General features: G+C 40.7%; 1 protein-coding gene across 1 annotated transcript in view; it reads left to right on the forward strand.

Moving 5' to 3' along the window:
- ATP10A (ATPase phospholipid transporting 10A (putative)) overlaps positions 1–23,285 on the forward strand; it is a 134,141-nt gene that overhangs the window by 98,535 nt on the left and 12,321 nt on the right. Inside the window, exons 8-15 of the mRNA XM_009900153.2 lie at positions 3,555–3,772; positions 5,206–5,400; positions 6,944–7,505; positions 12,345–12,448; positions 12,562–12,688; positions 16,102–16,286; positions 17,617–17,938; positions 19,807–19,883. Of these exons, the coding sequence (XP_009898455.2) occupies positions 3,555–3,772; positions 5,206–5,400; positions 6,944–7,505; positions 12,345–12,448; positions 12,562–12,688; positions 16,102–16,286; positions 17,617–17,938; positions 19,807–19,883 (1,790 nt within the window). The remainder of the gene's footprint in view (positions 1–3,554; positions 3,773–5,205; positions 5,401–6,943; positions 7,506–12,344; positions 12,449–12,561; positions 12,689–16,101; positions 16,287–17,616; positions 17,939–19,806; positions 19,884–23,285) is intronic.

Below are 23,285 nucleotides of genomic sequence, written 5' to 3' on the forward strand. Positions count from 1 at the left end.
ACTTGTTACACCAGAGAACCAAAACAAAGCCAAGCCAGAAGTATGTGGCTTGTGCTGTGTATCTGGATTGTGTGGATTATTTTGAGAGAATAATGAAAAGTCCTTCCATGAATACCTAAAGAAAGAACAAACAGATATCTGTTTAAGTGGCATGTGGCTGCATAAGGAATCACCCAAATTATTAAATGCCTGTTGTCTTTAGGAATGGAGAAATATGTTACACATCAGATAAAGGTAAATGGAGACTGTCATTACAGGGGGTGAATTCATAGCTGTTCATGGCTTCTTTCTGTTTCTTTTCTGATATGGGTAAATCTTTTCTAAGTTCTGTGTATAAAACTGCCAGGGTTGGTTTCTAACATTAATTGTCATAGTTGGATGCTGAGGAATCATTAATCTAAAATATACAATTTAGAACAACTCTTTCCTTCCGTGTGCACTAAGTATTTCTCATGGCCCCAAAATGTGATAGAAACAAGTGTTGCAGCAGGTGAGGGTACCCTGATTTTGATACTGCATGCCTCATTGTCCTGCCTATCATGCTGTTAAGAGAGAAAGGGATGAACTCCAGGATAGTTTTATCACAAGGGCAGGAGTTGAGAACCTAGGTTTGCATTCCTGCGTCCTTGAGTGAGGCTTCTAAGCTGCCTGTATGTCATCACTATTTATAAAGCAAGGACAATAATGCTCTGTAGGTTTTTTCTTCTGAGTACACTTCAGGTGTTAGTTAATTGGTACTAGGTAGATGTAACATTTTTGCTGGGAAATATTTCCTATTAAATTTCCGTATTCTGTTGGAAAGGAGAATAAAGTTTACTGGATTGTCTATTTCCTTCTCAGACTGCCAATGAAGACCAAATCATCTGTTTGATTTCCTCGAGCGCATGGAGGACAGCTTCCTGATGCAGCTGTTAAGTGAGCCTACCAGGGGTCAGGCTCTGCTTGACCTGCTGTTCTCCAACAGAGAAGGGCTGGTGGGAGATGTGATGGTGGGAAGCTGCCTAGGGTGCAGTGACCACGAGATAGTGAAGTTTTCAATATGCAGGGAGATAGGGAGGAGCACCAACAGAACCTTCACCTTGGACTTCCGGAGGGCAAACTTCAGCCTCTTTAAGAAACTTATTCGCAAAGTTCCCTGGGTAACAGCCCTCAAGAACCGAGGGGTCCAGGAGGGTTGGACCTACTTCAAACAGGAGCTCTTGAAGGCACAGGAACTGGCAGTTCCCACGTGCCGAAAGATGAGCCAGCGGGGAAGGTGACTGGCCTGGATGGGCAAGCAGCTCCTGGAGGAATTAAGGGGAAAAAAGAGGCTGTATCACCTTTGGAAGGAGGGGAAGGCTTCTCCTGATACATTTAAAGGTGCTGTTAGGTTATGCAGGATAAAAATTAGAGAGGCAAAAGCCCAGTTAGAACTGAAGCTGGCCACCTCTGTGAAAGATAATAAAAAGCATTTTTACAAATATATTAACACTAAAAAGAAGGGCAAGAAGAACCTCCACTCCTTATTGGACCTGGAGGGGAACACTGTGACTGAAGATGAGGAAAAGGCTGAGGTCCTGAATACCTTCTTTGCCTCAATCTTTAACTGTAAGGCAGGAGGAGTTCAGGACAAGTGGCCTCCAGATCTGGGTGATGGGGTCAGGGAGCAGTGTATTGCCCCAGCAATCCATGAGGAATTAGTTCGGGACCTGCTGAGCCATTTGGACACTCACAAGTCCATGGGACCAGATGGGATCCATCCTAGGGTGCTGAGAGAGCTGGCAGATGAGCTGTCAAGCCACTCTCCATCATTTTCCTCCAGTCCTGGCTCACCGGAGAGGTCCCAGATGACTGGAAGCTGGCCAATGTGGTGCCCATCCACAAGAAGGGTCGGATGGAGGAACCTGGAAACTCCAGGCCAGTCAGCCTGACCTCAGTGCTAGGGAAAGTGATGGAACAGATTATCTTGATGGCAATAACTGCACACCTGAAGGATGGCCAAGGGCTCAGGTCCAGCCAAAATGGATTTAGGAAGGGCAGGTCCTGCCTCTCCAACCTGATCTCCTTCTATGATCAGGTGACCTGCCTGGTGGACGTGGGGAAGGATGTGGATGTAGTCTACCTGGACTTCAGCAAGGCCTTTGATACCATCCTCCACAGTAAACTGCTGTCTAAGCTGTCAGCTCGTGACTTGGACAGCAGCACTCTGTGCTGGGTTAGGAACTGGCTGGAGGGCTGAGCCCAGAGAGTGGTGGTGAATGGTGCCACATCCAGCTGGCAGCCAGACACTAGTGGTGTCCCCCAGGGATCCATGCTGGGCCTCATCCTCTTTCATATCTTCATTGATGATCTGGATGAGGGCATTGAGTCAGTCATCAGCAAATTTGCAGATGACACCAAGTTGGGAGCAGTTGTTGATCTGTTAGAGGGCAGAAGGGCTCTGCAGAGGGACTTCGAGTGACTGGACAGATGGGCAGAGTACAACAGGATGGCATTCAACAAATCCAAGTGCTGGGTTCTGCACATTGGCCACAACAACCCCATGCAGAGCTACAGGCTGGGGTTGGAGTGGCTGGAGAGCTGCAAAACAGAAAGGGACCTGGGCGTGATGATTAACAGCTGCATAAACATGAGCCAGCAGTGTGCCCAGGTGACCAAGAAGGCCAATGGCATCCTGGCCTGTATCAAGAATAGTGTGGCCAGCAGGAGCAGGGAGGTCATTGTGCCCCTGTACTCTGCATTGGTTAGGCCACACCTTGAGTCCTGTGTCCAGTTCTGGGCCCCTCAGTTTAAGAAGGACATCGAGACACTTGAACATATCCAGAGGAGGGCAACGAGGCTGGTGAGAGGCCTTGAGCACAAGCCCTATGAGGAGAGGCTGAGGGAGCTGGGCTTGCTTAGCCTGGAGAAGAGGATGCTCAGGGGAGACCTCATTGCTGTCTAGAACTACCTGAAGAGTGGTTGTAGCCAGGAGAGAGTTGGTCTCTTCTCTCAGGCAACCAGCACCAGAACAAGAGGACACAGTCTCAAGCTGCACCAGGGGAAGTTTAGACTCGAGGTGAGGAGAAAGTTCTTCACTGAGTGAGTCATTCATCATTGGAATGGACTGCCCAGGGAGGTGGTGGAGTCACCATCCCTGGAGGGGTTCAAGAGGGGATTGGACGTGGCTCTTGGTGCCATGGTCTAGTCATGAGGTCTGTGGTGACATGTTGGACTTGATGATCTTTGAGCTCTCTTCCAACCTTGGTGACACTGTGATAGTGTGATACTGTGATCAGACTGAGGTGTAGAATAGTCTTCAGAAGTGCACTGAATTACCACAGAGTCTAACTGCCCTTCAGAGAGAGTGTAATGCATTGCATTACATTCCTAATTCTGTTATCTGCATCCTCTGTTAGATACTACCGTTCTATTAAGACTAGACTTTGTTATCCGTTAATAATGGAATCATTCATTCTCACTGTGAAAGCACAGTATAATGTTAAAATTGGATCACTTAAAGTCACCATGTCCCTTTTCCTCCTTCTCAGCCATGTTTAATATACACATTTCTCCCGCTGTATTTTTGCTGATAGCCAAACGCTTGGCAATGTACCAAGAGCCTGATTCTGAGGAAGACGAGGCAGCCCCAAAAGGAGGAACTCTGTCCCAGCGTGATAGTATCTGCAGCCATCAGAGCATCAAAGTAATCCACAGAAGCCAGAGTACCAAAACCCACCGGCGCACAGGTAGCAGAGCTGAAGCAAAAAGAGCAAGCATACTCTCAAAGCACACTGCATTCAGTAGCCCAATGGTAAGTCATGAGAAATAAATGCGCAGTATCCTGTGTCTTTTAATAGAACAACATCCTGAAAAGGGAAAGATAAAGGAATCTGCAGCACACTGTACCTCTTATAGACTTCTTGGCATATATTTTATGTAGTCACAGCTGTTTGTACAGAAAACAATCAAATGCTGGCATAGATCTTAACTAACTACCTTCTCTGTGGGAGCAAGCTAAAGGTAAAGACAAACTGAAACTTTTGTTTCAGTTATATCTTGATTTTGAAAAGAAAATATGCACCTTTATCTACAGAACTGAGAGTAGCATAAGGTTTGAGGTCAAGGATTCTCATTGCTCTGCATAGGCCTCTTTTTTGTCTGAGGATTTTAAAACTATAAAGTGCTGGGCTGGACACTCCATATTCCAATTCTTAGACACGGTTGACATACACCATAGCATAAATTTTTATGTGATTATTACTGGGTTGCATGTGTTGTACTTTAGAAAGAGATAAAAAACTTCTATGTTTCAAAATGTTTCTGATTTTTTTTTTCTCACAACTTTACTTTGTTTAAATTATTTTTATGCTGCTGTAATTCCCTGGAAATTTCATGTGAGCTGAATAGTGATAAGACCTCAGAGAAGATTTGTCTGTCTAGGTATTTTGTATGGTGGCACTGTTGACACAAATTCACCCTTAAAACAATTTACAAATCTAGACACAGAAAGGTGCCATTTTCACTGGCAGAACTTCTTGGTTTCAGTCAACAGTAAGCTCTTTTGGTACAATTCCAAGTTGCAGTTTTTATAGATGTGGTTGCTCAGATTCATCAGCTGCTGAGCATCAGCAGATAAAATTCTACTGAAGAAAGGCCCTTAGATCAGGTTATCTTTTAATATTTTGTATGCTTACATCTTCCAGTCTTAAGAAACACCAGACTTTGCTTTGACAATAAATAAATAAATGCAAAGTACTAAAGTGTAAAGTGCTCTGTCTTTCAGTATAAAAAACCACATGAATTAGCTTCAAATGTATGGATGAGTGTTGTTCTCTAACAGTCCAAGATGGTTTCATTTTATTGTGCTGATGTAAGGCCAAGATTTGAATGTCATTGCTGTCTAATGTTTTCATTTTTTTGGTTTGGTTTATAAATATCTTTTAATTAGATGAGAGAAGATTAGATTAGTGTGTAACTTCTCCTGTCCACTACCTCCAAAGTAGATGAATATTGCTGCTGTAGTGAAAAAGTTGGTAACAGAGTTGCTTGCATTTCCATTTCTATTGGTAGGGTCAGTGCTAACTGTTTATAGTCCAGAATGGGTGTCTTACAGGCCTCTCCACTCTGTGGAGTAAAATCACCATGAAACTCTTGATGTTGACACTACTTTGGATGCTTGCTTCTTGTTGCTGCTTTGGAAATCTGCAGAATCACAGGTATTAATCACTGCTTTGTTATTACTAGGAGAAGGACATCACACCTGATCCAAGTTTGTTAGAAAAAGTGAATGAATGTGCAAAACATCTGGACATCATGAGGAGCCATGAACAGCCATTATCCCATCTGAGTCCAGAACTGTGTGACATTTTTGACTTCTTCATTGCTTTGACTATATGTAATACAGTTGTGGTTACTGCACCAAATCAGCCCCGACAGAAGGTGAGTTAAAGAAACGGTAAAAGAAAGGTTAAGCCTCTTTTGCATTGATTCTAATTTATCTTGTAAGTTGGGCAAATGAAAGCCTCCTGTTCTAGTGAGAAACAGCTGGAACTAGTTTTTAGACAACTCTTTGAACCATGATGTTATTGAGCAGGTTTAGTTATCATGGAATCATAGAATGGTCAGGGTTGGAAGGGACCTCAAGTTCCAACTGCCCTGCCATGGGCAGGGTCAGCTCACACTAGATCAGGTTGCTCAGACCCCCATCCAGCCTGGCCTTAAGAACTTCCAGAGATGGGGCTTCTGCCACCTCCCTGGACAACCTGTTCCAGTGTCTCATCACCCTCATGCTGAAGAACTTCTTCCTAACATCCAGTCTGAATCTACACATTACTAGTTTTGCTCAATTCACCCTAGTCCTGTCATTGTAAATATTGTAAACATTATAAACACTGTAAATATGCAAGACTTCCCAGAAAATAATGTAAGCTGTCTGTGAATATCTTGTACATGTGGAGGAAATTAAGAAAAGTCAGAGACATTTTTAAAAGTTTAAAGAGAGAATATGCTTGGAAAATGTCGCTTAAAACTTCCAAATTATGCCAAAAATGCATCTTAAGCTCATTATGAGAAATAATGGTCATTGCTGCTTAAATCAGCCTAAACTGGTGTCATTGATGAATGAAGATTTCAAAAACACAATCCCAAGATGATCTGTAAGACAAAATTATAATGGAATGATATATTAAGGCTAGCCAGCAGCTGGAATTTCCATTCTGGAGCAAATTCTGTGATGTCTTTCTGTTCCAGATTGGAAGGGGGGAAAAAAAGGTGGACTAGTCTGCAATGTTTTAGTGCCAGGGAAACGTTTGGAGAATGCTCAGTTTTGCTGTCTCAGGAATGCCATGCTGTTAACGTAGTAACATAATACTGTGAATATGATGTTGCTATTAATAACATTATATCTGTTTTTAAAGTTTTATGTAAACTGAGGTGAGTGATAAAACTGAACCAAAATACTTTGATGCTGAAAGAGAAGACAGTGGAAATTATTTATTTCAACGCATCTCTTATGAGAACATTGTCAGCATTGGCATATTCTCATAAAAATTTCTGATACCATGCTTTTCAACATAAATAACTCTTGCATCAACCTCACTTTTTAAATACCATCAATGAATATGCACAAAGAATGTGAATATTTGCTACTAATGGTAGTTTTTAGTATGCAGTAGTGATGATACTACAACATTGACAGTCTATCTTCTAGTCATAACTGAGGAGGTGAAAGAACTAAAAATGGGTTTAATACAAGCATGTGCTTTCACACACAGGTATAATCTGAAGTTCTAGTGAGGGTTTTTTTGCTGTTGAGTCAGTTTTGTCCATTTACTTTCCTTTCTCATAATAGGAGTAGACTAATTTTTGACTTCAGATGAACTCTTCTCCTCAGGTTGAGCTGCTTAGACTGACTATCAATGTCAGAAATTTCGTACAGCTTTTCTTTAGGCTTTGCTCATTGGTTTGGCTTTTGCTTCTCAAGGTTAGAGATCGATTTGAACTAAAATCTCCAGTGAAAACCATAGAAGACTTCATACGAAGATTCACTCCAAGTCGCTTGACCTCTGGATCTAACAGCAGCAGTTCATCTAGTCTAGCTACAAGCAAGTCAATGCACAAATTTGGTTTAAGTGTGCTTTCATCTTCATCTACGGATAGCACTCTGTTAAAACTGGAAGAGAAGCTGGCATACTCTGCACAGATGAATAACAATGGCTACAGCTCCCAGCAAGGCCGGACAGCTGTAGGGAGTGGACCTGAGGAAGGAGAACTCCGTTACGAAGCAGAGAGTCCAGATGAAGCTGCCCTTGTCTATGCAGCAAGGGCATATAACTGTTCTCTGGTTGGAAGGCTGTCTGACCAGGTATCAGTGGAGCTACCTCACCTGGGAACATTAAGCTTTGAAGTGTTACATACATTGGGCTTTGATTCCATCAGGAAAAGGATGTCAGTAGTGGTCAGACATCCTCTCACAGGTGAAATAAATGTTTACACTAAAGGAGCAGATTCAGTTGTTATGGATCTTCTTCTGCCCTGCTCTTCAGGTACATCTCTTACTTACCTCTTGGTGGGTGTGGGGGTAGGAGAGAGGCAGTTCTCAATAACTGATGAAAAGCTCATCATATCTTATTGCATCTCTAGCACGTAGACCTACCTGCTTTCGTTGTGAATATAGGGAATGTAGAATGGCAACTGTCTCTCTTCTAATACTTTGTTATTATGGTATATTTTCTGTAACAATAGGTTGTTCACCTTACAAGAATGAGTTAATATATGTTCAAAATCTTTTACTAGAAATATTTATTTTGAAAGAATTTTTTTTGAAACTCTGCCAAAGCAATTTACATTTCTTCAGGAAATCCTTCCTGGCAGTGCTTGATTATGTGAGCATTTTATATGAAACCCAAGTACTTCCTATTGCAGCTCCCCTCTCTCTTTCATTTGTGACTCTTTACAGCCTTTTGCTGTAATATGTTTACTTAAACTAAGACATTTACCTTGGTGTGACTATGCCATAAAATCAGAAAGGTTGTGGCAAAAGAGGAAGAGGTGCTGTTTAGATGAGTTGATAATAGACATGTAGCTATGAAAATGGACTACCTCACAAAAGCATAGAGTCTTACCAGCTCCCAGATACTGCATGAAACAGGGAGAACCTTACATAGCTGCTAATTGTAATCAGTTGAATTCAAGAAGAACTCAGTAAACATTCAGAAGTTCAAGGAGATGCACAGGTATCAATTTGCTGTATTTTCAATACTGAATTTAGTTCAGTATTTAAAGGTTACCCCAGTATGAATGGACAGAGCCTGAAAGTGCTAGAGGTACTTCCCATGTTTCACTAACTTCGTGGTTACTTTGACATCAGTTGAAGTAAACAATTGTGAAAGGCTTATACTGTGTGATTTTAGTTTAATGAAATAACAGAAAAATGTTGGCATTAGTTTTCTGTTTACAGCCACATAAATCAAAGCTGAGCCAAAAAAAATAAGAACATCTTGTTCTTAACTAACAACAAAGTATTCATGATTAATTTTCTGGTAAAGATCTGATGTGACAGAAGCTACAGAGAGCATCTGTGGAAACTTGTTTCCCTCCAAAGTACTAACAGAGAATTAGTAGTACTGAGAATCTCTAATAACATACCTAGAAAATGTTTGAAAATGAGTTATCAGAATGAGTGCTGAGCATTACAAGGAAAAAAAATTATTTTATGCCAAGTCTTAAATATTTTATCACCATTTAATAGACTATGTTTGCAGCTGCTGTGTGTACACACAGTAAACTCAATGGATCACAGAAATTTCAGGCAAGTTTCAGGAGGATCTAAGGTCCACCTAAGTGAAAACAAGGCCAGTTAGAAAACTAAACCATAGCGACATTACCAAAGGTGGTGTATTTCAGAGAAAGGGAAGCAGAGTTCCTGAAGATCAGTGTTGACAATGAGCAGATTCTGTAGATGGGGAAACAGAGCTATTCCACCATCTTTACAGGCAGGTGTATTGCAGGCGGCTTTGAAATAGTGATGTGGTTTGGTTTATTGCTTTGTTCAAGTTTTTTTAGCTCAAACTGAACTATGAGTTTTAGTATATTTTGCTTTTGCAAGCAGTGTAAACTGCAGCCGCTAGAACATCATAAGAGGTTTCCCTTGTTTTCTAGCCCTCTGGGCCACTGCTGGCTTCAGTAATTCTGTACATTTCAGTGGATCTGTCTGAAAAAAAAAAAAAGTTTGACTTTTCTCTTGGGCAGCTTCACTCCTGGACCTGAATTCACATCTCTGCCTGCAGTATCGTAATGTCAGTGGATATGTTGCCAATTATTGAGGGAACAACATCTTTTCCCAATTACAGGAATGTATTCCCCAGGTAGAGGGAGCCTCAGAAGATTTGTGCTGTGGCTATTATCTATATTGCAGCTTCTGTTAGTGGTTTCATCCTGATCTCTGGTGTGGGAGGAGCTGTAATGCTATGGGAATTCAAGCATTTATCATTTTAAAACATTGATCAATAAGTGAATCAAAATGACAGCTATTCCCAGTGCTCAATTTTTGCTGTGTTAGTGACTCAGGGACATGCAAATTGTGCAGCACCAGTCGAGCATGCATCTTGAGACTTTGTGATACTTGTGCCCTTAAACTGAGGAATCAAGGCAGCACTGTGTCTGTAATCTCCCAACTCAAACATCACGTGGCATGACTGGGTCTTGTCAGACACAAAAGTCACTGTTCGGAAGGAAGAGTATTTTAAATTACAACATGAGGAACAGCCCAAGATCAGAAGCAAAAGTATTATCTTGTACCTTTAGTTGTGTCTTACAGAAAATCCAAAATTGCCTTAATCTTGAAAACTGAAATTACTCCCTTTGCTCTGCCTGTAGATCTAGTTGAAACCATGAAACCTGGTGTTTTCTGATAGTGTGCAGATATTTCCAAAAGCCTTGCCATAATTTCCAAAAGTGTATTGTTTTTACTTTATCTTAATAGTCACCATGTTCATAAATAAGAAAATTACTGTTTGAGTCAATACCCAAATCACAGGAACTGTGAAAATAAGTCATTGAAAAAACAATGGACTGGGCCAGCTTTATGCAGCTTGTAATCATGGAAGGAAATGAAGCAATCAGAACACTGCTATCTCACTGTCATTCTTCTGGAGAAGGCTTATTTGCTGATGTGGTCTATGTGGTTACACTGCTAAAAAGAATTCCAGCTAAAAAAGAATCTCCACAACTGGGTTTTTTCTGTGGAAGATTCCTTCCCCCTTCTAACTTCTGAGCAGAAGGAAGAAGAATCTCAGGATAGGACTGATAAAGCACATGAAGAGTTACAAAGGGATTTAGCTGTCACTGGTATGCTGGTGAAGGAGAGAGATGGAGTCTTTCACTCTCGAATTGAGAATATATACAGAAAATTATGTGCACAGCTGAATTTGTAGAGAATTTCTGTGTTTGTTCATTGAAAGTGGTATAAGCATTTAACATAATGTTCACTGCATTAGCACCCATGGTATTCAGACAGATCTGAAGTGATTAACACCACCTAACCTTGAAGGGATAGAAACAACTTCTGATGTATTTAAGCACCCATTCAGTTTTGAAGCATTTAAATCAGTGAGTGACTGCAGTAGCTAGTCCTGTAAGACAGTTTCATGAGGGATATTAAAAAAACAAGACATTTCTCTCTAGAATAGCAATGTATCACAAAAAATTAGGAAGAATTCTTGCCGGCTGAATGTTGCAGAGCTACATTATCATTATCATTCACAAACAGAAAAGAAGCTAAATTAATCTGTAGTAGGCTATCAGTCCCATATATGTGTATTTCTACTTAATGTTGCAACTGAATCTAATTGTGATCTGTTTTCATAACTTCTGAAAGAACCTGGTGGTGTGTGTGTAAGAGCTACAAGCAATAGTGTAAGAAAGGATTTTCCAATTGCAAATCATATTTGTAGGAATATTCTTCCAGAATAATATATCTGCATTGTCCTTTTAAGAACAGGGGGGAAATGGGCACTGAAGAGTATAAACAGTAAGATATTGAAGAATGATAAGGGCTGGAAGAGACCTCTGGAGGCTATCTAGATTTATGCCATCTAATTTACATACCTATGTTAAGTGCTTAATATAAGGGTATAGCACCAATAGGTTCTCAGTGTGATCAGTTGAGAGGGGTGAGCATATCCAGGGGTGAGCTGAGATCATATATAGTAGCTCTCTTCCGGTGCTCAGACTTCTTATGACAAATGGCACTCACCTGATTCTTTGACTGGTGATTGTGCAAGTACCAGTAACACAAATATTGCAATTACAAAATGTTTCTTCACCCCCCCCAAAATAATTCAGACTTTAAGGGGGAAAAAAAGAAACAACAAAAAAACCTCCTGCCATATGGTACCAGGCATTCTCAACCAATTGTTCCAATCTAAAATTTACTAGCTTGTACATTTACTTTAGTATTAACCTTGCAATTCATATTATTTAAGATTGCTACTAGAGTATGTTGTACATTAACCTGTCTTGATCCTAGATGATAAAAAACATGCATGTCACCTGTTTTTAACTTTGGAAGACATCACTTCAGGTAATGAGATGAAACAAAATGTGCCACTGTCATATTCATTACTCTTTTTTGATCACAGTGTGAGCACACTGAACCAGTCCCAACTAAAGAGAGAAAAGGAAATTAGTCCTGATTTGGAATTCTTAGACATGGCTTTAAGTGAAGAGTAAAGCTAAGTGGAAGTTGTGCCATTTTATTCAAAGTGGAAACTGGCTGTGACATCTACATAAGTGCAACTGTCTTACAAATGAAATCACAGTCATACTCAGAACTTCATTAATTGATTCAGTCCAATAGGTCATATCAGTACAGCAGCAGCAGAAGTACCTTCTTACACTTAGATATACAAAACAGAGCACTGCTTCTGGTTCTTTTGAGATAATAATTTTAGTGGAAAACTAATGCTATTTTCAAGTAAGTGTAATTTTTCTGCATGTGATGAGATGTGGAGAAGTGTTTTGTAGTAGTGTATTGAAATCATACTATGCTTTCTGGAAATACTGTTTACTGTGAAGATTACCATGATTTCTCAAAGTATTCAGGCCAAACAAAAACATAAGGAATAAGAAAGAGAAGGTCTTTCTGACACACATTTGCAACTACTTTTGAAGAGAGAAGGCAGAAAAGACAGAACAAAAAGACATGATTTTTTTTTTCTAAATGGAATGTTTTACTTGAGTTTCCCAAGACACATGAACAGCTCTTTAGAAGTATCAGTTATAAAGTGCTGGTACAGTGAATACTGTAGTCAAGTTTTTATCCTCTGAGGCCATTTAGCTGCTGTTGTTTTTTTCTATCACTAATTTCTTTTTTTATTATCTAGATGACCCTCGGGGCAAACATCAAAAAAAAATCCAAAGCAAAACCCAGAATTTCCTTAATCTTTATGCTGTAGATGGGCTGCGAACCCTTTGTATTGCAAAAAGAGTAAGTAAATGCAGATCCTTACTTTGCTTTTAAGGAGAGTCTTGACTTTTTTCTGTAAAGTATGAATGCCTCTGCATCACATTGACTGTGCCCTCACTTACTCTTTTTAATAGGTTCTCAGCAAGGAAGAGTATGCCTGTTGGTTAAAAAGTCATTTAGAAGCTGAATCCTCTATTGAAAATCGTGATGAACTTCTGTTTCAGTCAGCACTGCGGATAGAGAAGAATCTGCATCTGCTAGGTAATGAAATGAGAGCTGAACATTAAATTAAAATGTGTTAAAAATTCTGAAAGCTTGGCTGTGAAATCCATTCTTTCCCTTAAATGGTTTCTGACAGTACAGAAATTGGCTTCTTTTGGACTTTGTCATGGCTGTCTTGTGCAGCACCAGAAAGGAATGGGATATAATTAACATAACAGACATACCCTGTTTCCCTTGCTCCTGCCATCATTTTACCACTAGTGAAATGAGTGGAGTTATACCAGGAATGTATATGACACAATATCATGAATGGGAACTGCTGCTCTAAACAGGAGGGGGACTTGGCCTAAACCATCAACAGAATTTTATTAGCTCAGTGCCCTTTCAACATATTAGAGACTTCCATGACTCCAGGGGTACCAGAGACACTCACAAAGTTCATAAACTGCATTTGTGCAAGGCATCAACTCTCATATCCATCAGGTGCATCTCATGCTCTCAGGGCTTGTGTATTCTGTGGAAGAGGATTGCAGTACTTCCTTATAAAGCAGTAAAAATCAGTGTAGGTAAAATGTGTTCCAAGAACTAAGTCATATTCTTCCTCTACTAAGTCGTGATGTCAACAGCACTGAGATTCTAAAAAATATGTATTTCTACACTGTTATTCCAAGCATGCAGCTGCTTTCTCTGGTAAAGAAACTAGGACAGTCATAACACTGTTGGAGATAACCTTCACTAATTGCTAACTTGCCTGTCTCTGAGAGACCAGATCCATGTCACTCAGCTTCTGATGAACCCACTACAGGTTAAGGCTCCCCATATAACCAAGGGAGAAACAAACAAAAAAAACCCGTGCAGTTTAATTGGTCTTAGATACCTGCTTTAGGCTTAGATGAATCATGCCCTTGAAGTGTCTGTTTCTCTCCTCTGACTTAAAGGGGACTATGCAGTGACTAATTCAGACCACATTAATTAGGATGATCCCACTGTGATTTTCTATGCTGCCTCTTGCTGCATTGTGGCAGAGGGGGAGGGGTGAGGGAAGTGAAATTGAACTGCCAGCCATATAAGAGAGCTCTAGCCAGAAGCAGACTGCCTATTTGGTCACAGAATCACAGAAACTTTCAGGTTGGAAAAGACCCTTAGGATCACCAAGTCCAATCAATAATCCTACTCTACAAGGTTCACCCCCAAACCATATCCCCAAGCACCACCTCCAAACAACCTTTAAACACATCCGGGGTTGGTGACTCCACCACCTCCCTGGGCAGCCCATTCCAGTGCCTGACCACTCTTTCTGTGAAATTTTTTTTCCTTTTGCCCAGTCTAAACCTACCCAGTCACAGCTTGAGGCCATTCCCTCTTGTTCTATCACTAATTACCTGGGAGAAGAGACCAACACCAGCCTCTCTATGATGTTGTTTCAGGCACTTGTAGACAGCAATAAGGTCTTCCCTCAGCCTCCTCTTTTCCAGACAGCCCCAGCTCCTTTGGTCACTCTTCATAAGATTTATCCTCCAGGCCCTTCATCAGCTTCATTGCCCTCCTCTGCACTTGCTCCAGCACCTCCACATCTCTCTTGTATTGATGTGCCCAAAACTGGACACAATACTCAATGTGTGGCTTCACCAGAGCTGAGTACAAGGGGACAATCACCTCCCTACTGCTGCTGGACACAGCATTTCTAATACAAGCCAGGATGACATTGGCTTTCTTGGCCACCTGGACACACTGCTTGCTTGTATTCAGTTGCTTGTCAATAAAACCCCTCGGGTCCCTTCCTTGGTCATTTCCCAAGAACCTCCCACTGTGGTTTGTGTCTTGCAATGATCAGTTGAGATCAGGTTGTGGGAATAAATAAGTTGATCTGGAAAAGGAGTATTCTTTGTACACTGTTTGGGTAGAGTCATAGAATGGTTCAGACTGCAAGGGACCTTAAAGATCATTTAGTTCCAATCTCTCTGTCATGGGCAAGGATTTCTTCCACTAGACCAGGCTGCTCAAAGCTCCATCTAACCTGGCCTTGAACACTTCCAGGGTGCGTCCACAGCTTGTCTGGGCAACCTGTTCCAGTGTCTCACCACCCTCACAGTAAAGAATTTCTTCCTTATATCCAATCTAAATCTAACTTCTTTCAGTTTAAAATCATTGCATCTCTTCCTGTCACTAAAATATCTGATAAAGGGTCCCTTATCATAGACTACATAGAATAGAATACATAGAATAAACCAGGTTGGAAGAGACCTTCAAGATCATCGCATCCAACCCATCAACCAATCCAACACCACCTAAACAACTAACCCATGGCACCAAGCACCCCATCAAGTCTTCTCCTGAAAACCTCCAATGATGGTGACTCCACCACCTCCCCAGGCAGCCCATTCCAATGGGCAATCACTCTTTCTGTATAGAACTTTTTCCTAACATCTAGCCTGAACCTCCCCTGGCGCAGCCTGAGACTGCGTCCTCTTTCCCGTAGGCCCCCTTTAGGTACTGGAAGCCTGCTATAGTATCTACCTGGAGCCTTCTCCTCTCCAGACTGAATAACCTCTACTCTCTCAGCCTCTCCTTATGTGAGAAGTGCTCCAGCCCCATGATCATCTTTGTAGCCCTCCTCTGGATTCGCTTGTGCAGATCCATATGTTTCTTATGCTGAATGCCCCAGAGCTTGGTAATAACTTTCCCTACATTGCACTACAAATGTATTCCCACCTACATGACTAGTGCTCAGACTAATGTTGCTAAATTATTTTTTCCAAAGCACAACCACAGGAATAACAAATAGCTAAGAGAAGTTCACTTTGCTTTTCCTGTTGTTCCAGGTGATTTACATGTGCTCATTCTCTAGTAGTTAGGGCTTACGTTTCCTCGCATTGAAACCTCTCTGAAACTCAGTGGAGTATTGTTGTGGTGGCACTGAACTTGGATTCATGATTTATTCTCTACTATATCTACTTTGGTAACCAGTGTCTTCCTGCAAGAGCAAAGAGCAGCAAGAAGGCAGGAAAAGGTGTATGACAGCAGCCTTAGTGATGTTGCCAAGCTACACTCCTGCTGCCATTCCCCCTCAAAAGGGAGAAATCTCTTATGACCCAGCCTCTTGTAATGGAAGAAAGGCAATTAAGACCCTTAAGAACTGAAGATACAGAGCAGAGAGACAATAAGCAAAGCTGCATCACCATTGTGAACTTCTGAGACTAAAAGTGGCATCAGATTGCTTTGGAAGATTTGAATTCTGGTTTTGTTGTTGACTGTTGATGAAAATGGTTACCCCAGCTACTTTCTGCTCCGCTCAATACCCAAAAAAAAGATGCTCAAATCTTGCAACCATTGGAAATTTGGCTGTTCCTCAGAAAAAGGAATTTGCTTTCTGAAAAATCCAAACTTACAATTTGAGATGAACCCTAAGTGTTCATTTAACATGCAGTATGTTTCTTTTTCTGTGTGCTTAGGTGCAACTGGCATTGAAGACCGTTTACAGGATGGTGTTCCAGAAACCATTGCAAACTTGCGCAAAGCTGGGTTGCAGATTTGGGTTCTTACTGGAGACAAGCAAGAAACAGCTGTTAATATTGCTTATGCCTGCAAGCTACTGGATCATGATGAAGAAATCATTACTTTGAATGCTGAATCACTAGTAAGTAGACTGAGTGCACAAGTTTACTTACTTTGTTTTCAGCTCATACAATTTAAAGTTTGATGGTTTCTGTTCCTTTCCCTCTTTTTTTCTTTCTTTTCTTTTCTTTTCTTTTCCTGCTTCAGCTGTAATTGTCAGGTAGGACATGTCTTTGACTACTTGTCAGTGAATCATGCTTCTGAGTCATAGTGTCATGCATCATAAATTATTGAAGACATGCAACTGTATGCAGTAGGCTCTACCGTGAATGAAAATACGCCATAGCAGAATAAATGCTTTTCTTTGGTATGCATTCTCAAAACATCCCTGGTTTTGCTTATTGGCACTGAGGGGTCTCCAAAAGCAACCTATTATTAAACATGTTGTGGAAGAAAACAATTTATTACCTTTGAAGAATTTGTGCTTTATTTTACACTGCTGAAATGTAATATTTAGAAAGCTCAATCATTCATGCTTTCTCAGCTGGCTTTGTCTCTGGAGTTTAAATTTTGATGCTAACACTGTGAGTCAGAAAGGCAGTAATCCCTTGCTTTCTAACAGACCTTTTCTTATTCTTCTGAGTTACTAATCTTCCTTGTGCTCACCTCATTGCAAACAGACAGTCACAAAGACTTTACTGATATGGTCTAACATACAAGGAACCAGACTGATAGTGCTCTAGTCCTTTAAATGGGTGATAAAATTGGACTTCAGACCAACAGAGGAGAGGTAGGCCAGCAGTATCCAGCTCCAATTAACTTTGAAAAGGAAGAAAAGATGACAGCATTTTCCAATCTTGAGTGTATCAACTGAACTGGTAAATTGAGTTTTTTATGATCTTTCTTTTTATCATACTTTGCTGTGAGTTCAGTAGCATTTCATTTTAAGTGTTCATGTAGTCTCAATAACATCTTATAGTTGAGTGTGGCTAGGAGAGAGAATTCAGCTTAAATAATCTTTAATTGGCCTTTAACAATGCATAACTATTTGATCTCACTTGTAGGCGTGTACATGGTGTTCACCACCCTACTTAGCTTGGTACTGATGCTGATTATATCATTTCCCAGCACTCTTATTCTGAAAATGAGCTAGAAGAAATTCATTTAGCAGACAATACTGCATGTTAAAGGGGAATTAGATTTCAAGCCTTTTGGGTCCTCACTGCTGTCATATCCTCTGTAAGAACTGTGTTTAGAGCAAATAGAAAAGAAGATTAATAGAAATTAAAACATTAACAGTGCAGCAAATATAGCACATTCCTTATAGTCCTTATGCCTAAATATACAGCAAATACAAATGCTTGAATGTATGTTCTTTTCTCTCAAGTGTATTTGTTGTGTTTTTTTTTCAGGAGACATGTGCTGTCTTGCTGGAACAGTGTCTGCAATGCATAGAATCTAAATTTTCAAACAACACAGTAGACGAAGCTACTGGAAACATGACCGTTGGGTTCACCCCTCTCTATCCACCTTCTTCCCCTGTGCTTTCCAGCTTGGGCCTAGTGATTGATGGAAGGACTCTAGCTTATGCCCTGGAACCTATGCTAGAAGATAAATTTCTTTCATTAGCCAAGCGATGCCGTTCAGTACTGTGCTGTCGTGCTACCCCACTCCAGAAGAGCATGGTAGTGAAATTAGTCAGAGACAAACTCAAAGCAATGACCTTGGCAATAGGTAAATATCTCAGTTTAAACTATCCAGCCTTGACATATGCTGAGCCTTGAGAATTTTGACTTTTTAATTTGCAATAGAACCCTCCCAGCTGCTTCATGACTCAAAACAGCCTTCCAGTTTTGTCTGAAGATGTAGTGGACAGCTCTAACATATTCAAAACCAAGATAGAACTCTTCAGTACTATTGGGACTTCTTTCTACAGAAGTTAGATAATTGGGACCCAGGTATGCTGTGAGGTCTTGGCATATCCAAACACATCTGTGAAGAACTGGGTTAGCTGATTCCATGAAGAACACCATGTTGTAATTACTGTATTACACAGAATGATGTTGTGCTTAGTGTTGTTTCATCCAATCATGTTTAAACTCAGGGCTCTGCATTTTTCATCATGAGGCAGCTACACAGCATAGGATCTGAGATGGCCTTGTCAGTACAGAGAATGCATTTATCACTGGCACCATGCCAGAACTTACACTTCTTCCTAGCTAATTGCTCAGTTGGTGAAGGGGAGATTTTGTCAGTCAGCCTGTTTTAAATCTGGCAGCATATTCCATGTTGGCATGATTTTTACATAAGAAAAGTATCAAGTTTAGGCTCAAGTTGTGTTAGAAAATATGATTGCAGTGTATATTGTCACATACTAGCTTTCATCTACCTTTCTTGGTTAAATCATAGCAGCAGCACATGTGGATTGGACCTACCCACGAGAAGCCCTAACTACATATAATAATTGACAGGCCCCCATGATGTCCACATCACCAAATGTGTGCTGATTATAATAATCCCTATGCTCACCACCTAGCTCAAATATGCCTTCCTGGTACTGAAATTACATCTTTGGCTGACTGATTGTAGACATAGCCATTTGCATATGCTGTCAAAAAATGTCTGGCTGGTAAACTTGAATTGTCCAGATTGCTAAAAAACACTAGCAAAGACTGGGCAGTTGTATTGTCATTCTTTGAGTATCTTGAGCCTGCTGAAGTCAAGCTCCTGCTCTGGTGTAACTGCCCAACTCTATACATCCTCCCTCTTAACAAACATGAGCTAACTTGGTTTTGTGTTGCACAGTTACAAAGACACAGTTACAAAGAGCTTTTTCAGGTGAGGAGATACCACTCGTGTGCCAACAGCAGGGGTACTGGAGTAAGATGTAAATGTATGCCTCAGCCACTGAAATTTAAAAGCAAGTGTCTTGTCATCAGTTAATACAATTTCATTTTCCACTAGCATTCTGGCTATTAATTTAAGAGTCTAAGAAGTAGGAAAATATCCCATTCTGGTGTCTTTTTTATGCCGCCTGTCATTTGCAGTCTTACAACTGGAAGCAGAGCACGTCACAACTGTTGCAGTTAAATCTACATGTGGTGGATGTATTAAAGATCTCAGACTGCTCAACCCAAGTCAGGAATTCATCTACTTTTTAGCTTTATTGCAATTTTTCTTGTGTAGGCATTCTCATTGGTTTTAGGTCTCCTTCCATTTTTCATTCTTAGTCATACCTGATGGCAGGCAGATGAAGCGGGAAGCAGAAGTATTGGGAAGCTCATTCTTAGCCTTTCAGGGTTTTAGTATTTGTGCACTTCAGGTGAGATACTTGAATTTTACATCTTATTTAAAAGAGAGGAATATATTTTACTTTTAGTTTTCCATGATGAAAAAAAAAAAAAAAGCCTACAAATATGAGAATGTCTTGACAGCTTTGCTAAGCTTTGTACCTTTTATCCCAAAGATGAATCATTTTCTACCCAACATCTCCCTTATTATACTCAGCCAACACTCAGTAACAACTGGTTTTCATTTCCTTTGCTGCTGCTAGCTTTTCCTAACCTACTACTGATAACAAAACTGTATCTTGTCACATTTAGGTGATGGTGCTAATGATGTCAGCATGATCCAAGTGGCAGATGTTGGTGTGGGGATCTCTGGTCAAGAAGGCATGCAGGTAATATTGCTCATTCACTGGAAAGCATTTCTATGAAAGGGTGAAATTGGCACTTCCTGTATGTCAGCATGGCTGAAGTGCCTTTGGATAGCCAGCACAAATGATGGAGAAGCAGCAGTTGTGCTCAAGGGTGCCAGCTGAGTGTCCTAAGGATGCTTTCAGCCTGAGGCCGAGCTTGTGTTTGTTCTCAGATCCATGACAAGTTTAAACATGCTACCTTCTTAGAAAATTCAAATTATGAGATAGCTCTAAGCAATATGGTTTAAGAACTAATTTATAAATACTGATTTAAAGAAAGAAAAATGCTTAGCTATGCATATGTAGGAAATAAAGGTTCACCTTATTCTTTTCTTTATTCTTCTCTCTCCTGTATTGCCTGGGTATACTTCTCCTGTAGAGTAGCTTCACAACTCCATCCAGCTGAGACAGCTCATTTGCATGATGTGGTGGTGACCCTTAGCCCAACCACTCATGCATCTCACTCGCTCAGCCTATCCAAACAGAAGAACAGCAAAGAAAGAGAAACTTTCAGCCATTTGCAGAACCACTGCTCCCTACGCTCTATTCCAAGTCTGGCTTTTGACCCCATTTCCTGCCATAGGGAACAGCAAGATAAGAGAGTCTCTTGGAAGTGTTCAGTCTGTGATTCCTGTACTTACCACTGCATAAGAGGCACATCTCCTTTCCCTAGAAGAGACGATGTATATGTATAGATTGTACAGTAGGTGTATGTATTACCTGTTACCTCTGCTTCCTCTACTGCTCAGCTGAAGTTCAGTTGCTATGTTGGCACCAGACATGGCAGTAAGACATAGATAATGAGGAAGATACTGTATTTCCACAACTTACCTTGTATTTGGGCTGAGTGCAGGCTAATTGCATGAGAAAATAGAGTGGCTGAGTATATGTCAGAGCTCTTCAGAGAACATGGGAAATGTTTCCATCCTGAGGACCTGAGCAGATGTGCATGATCCTTAACTTAGTTACTGGTGGGTGGTTCTCTGACCCACATTGCATTTTTTGCAACACTAGCTGGATGTATTGCCTGAAAGGGAAGAAAGGCCTCCTTCACACAGTGAGCAAGTTGGCAATAGAACTTGATTCCATGGAATTTCCTGAATATTGTGATTTATTTAGGTCATGCACAAAATTGTGAGACAAAAATTTAACTGAGCTCTGAACTTGGATGTCAACTGTGTGCATTTTTTAACATGCAGATTACCGGAAGCTGGGACAGTTCTCTGGAGAAAAGTCAGTAGTTGTTTTTTCTTATTTATTCATATGCTCATCTGAAGGCATCCTGGATACTGGCGAAGATGGGCTTCAGGCTGACCCAGCAGAGCTATTGCACTTGTTCTCCTTTTAGTCCCCAGGGCAAGTGGATTTCCATCAGCACCTTTCATACAGGTTTCAGGCCTGAAATCAATTAAAAGTGTTTCTCCAAATATGTTAGCAGCTGTAAATTAGACTGGAAAGAAGCCAACACAAAAGTAGCCAGATATACATTGTGTATCATATGGCATCCCAACCCCAGAACCTGTAGGTCTGAGGGCAAGACAAAAGGAAGTCTTGGATTAAGCTGATAATTGTTGTGTTTGCTGTTCCACAGCCTTCATCAAGCTTTGAGAGCTTTGCATAACTTCTGCAGTATCACCCTGCAGGCATCCAGGCTCCAGAAAGCCCAGAGGAGGCTGGTTTTTTTGGGGACCCCTCCAAGCCTATCAATTCAAAACCTTTGTGGGTCTTGTCACCTCTTATAAACTTAGCAGCTCCTATCATCTATGAAATTCAGGTCACTTTTTGCTGTAATGCAGACATATAGTGCTCATAGGATCTTATTAACTCCTCTCCCCACTGTGCCACTTTCAGTTGAGCTCACAGACTTAGAAAAAACAGTCCTCAGATAACCTGGCTTTTGCAGTGTATTCAAATTTGAAAGCTATTTGCTCATTAAACTACCTGTTTTTTTCTAAAGGAAATTTCAACAAAGTGGAAAATGTTTATAGATCCGTTCCTAAGGAACCGTGCAGGCCAGTTTGCTATAAGCAACTGTCAGAATCTTACACATGCAGTTACTCAAAAGACTATGAGCAGCAATACTCTCTGATTTGTTCTCTATCCATATTCTATGGGAGCACATGGAGCATGAATCACTTTTTCCTCTGAAAAAAACTGTAAGTAAAAATAAAAATGTGAAGATCAAGAGGATATTTTTGAGATTAAATAAACATGCAAATGTAATTGGATCCCACACTATCTTCCTCAGCATGCTCCTCACTGTAATCAAAATGGAATCAAAAAGAAAAAAAAACCACCTGTCACTTCTCACAATGTGTTGTGAAGTGCTATGTTAGAAGTGCAAATGAAGCTAGTGGTTTTGTTTTAACATTGGAATAGACTGAGATGGGGTGGAGAGCAAGGAAATGGGCATAGCTCAGCTCTGTTTTCTTCAAACTGCAAGCTGGCTGTGTGTCTGCAAGATAAATCAGACTATTCTATGCAGGGAGGTGATAACAACCGTATCTCACTACCTGAGAAATCCCAGGGTGTTTCAACATAATAAAAATTCCCCTGTGATTACATACATCTACTGCTTAGACAGCAATGCATTGTTACACCTTCTCTTGCACACTGTTTCACAGTTTGTTTTAATAGCATGTGCAAATACTTACGTGGGAAAATTGAGCCTCTTTGATGATTTAGCAAGAAATAAATTAAGAAAAAATTACTGGAAAGAGTACTCACTTAAGTACTCATTTAAGAGTACAGTGAAAAAAAGACCCTGCAGAGTTTGAGGAAGACATTGCTCTTTTGGAGTTTTTCACCTTTCCTCCTGCTTTCGCTGAACTGTGAGAAGAAAGGTGATACCAAAATAGAAAATTAAGTGTAAAATAACATGTGATAACACCATCATTTACAAGAAGGTCTCATGTAGATGTGAGTTACCCTGAATTTTAGTCAGAAGTAGAGAGAAACTGTGTGATTCATTTTGTCAATGTGATTTTGACAGTCGATACAGTACCAGAAGAATCTCATCTAGTGTGTTTTTTTCATATAACTTTCTACTGCACCAAGTCAGCTGGCAACAGATGGAGTACATCTGTCCCTGAGGAGGGGAAAGATCACAGTGTATGAGAATGGCCTATCCCTCAAAGGGAAAAAGATTCTAGGAAGGGAAATGGCAGGTCTCATTGATAGGGCTTTAAACTAGGTTCAAAGTGGGAAGGGGCTGAAACCAGTCCCCCCAGGCAGGAGTCTGGGTGATGAGCTGGAGCCAGGGGTGAAACCAGCAGCCCAGCTCAAGTGCATGTACACTAATGCACAAAGTATGGGCAACAAACAAGAGGAGCTGGAAGCCTTGTTACAGCAGGAAAGTTATGATGTAGTTGCCATCACAGAGAC

The sequence above is a fragment of the Dryobates pubescens genome, chromosome 10, assembly GCF_014839835.1.
Source record: "Dryobates pubescens isolate bDryPub1 chromosome 10, bDryPub1.pri, whole genome shotgun sequence".
NCBI classification, from domain to species: Eukaryota; Metazoa; Chordata; class Aves; order Piciformes; family Picidae; genus Dryobates; species Dryobates pubescens.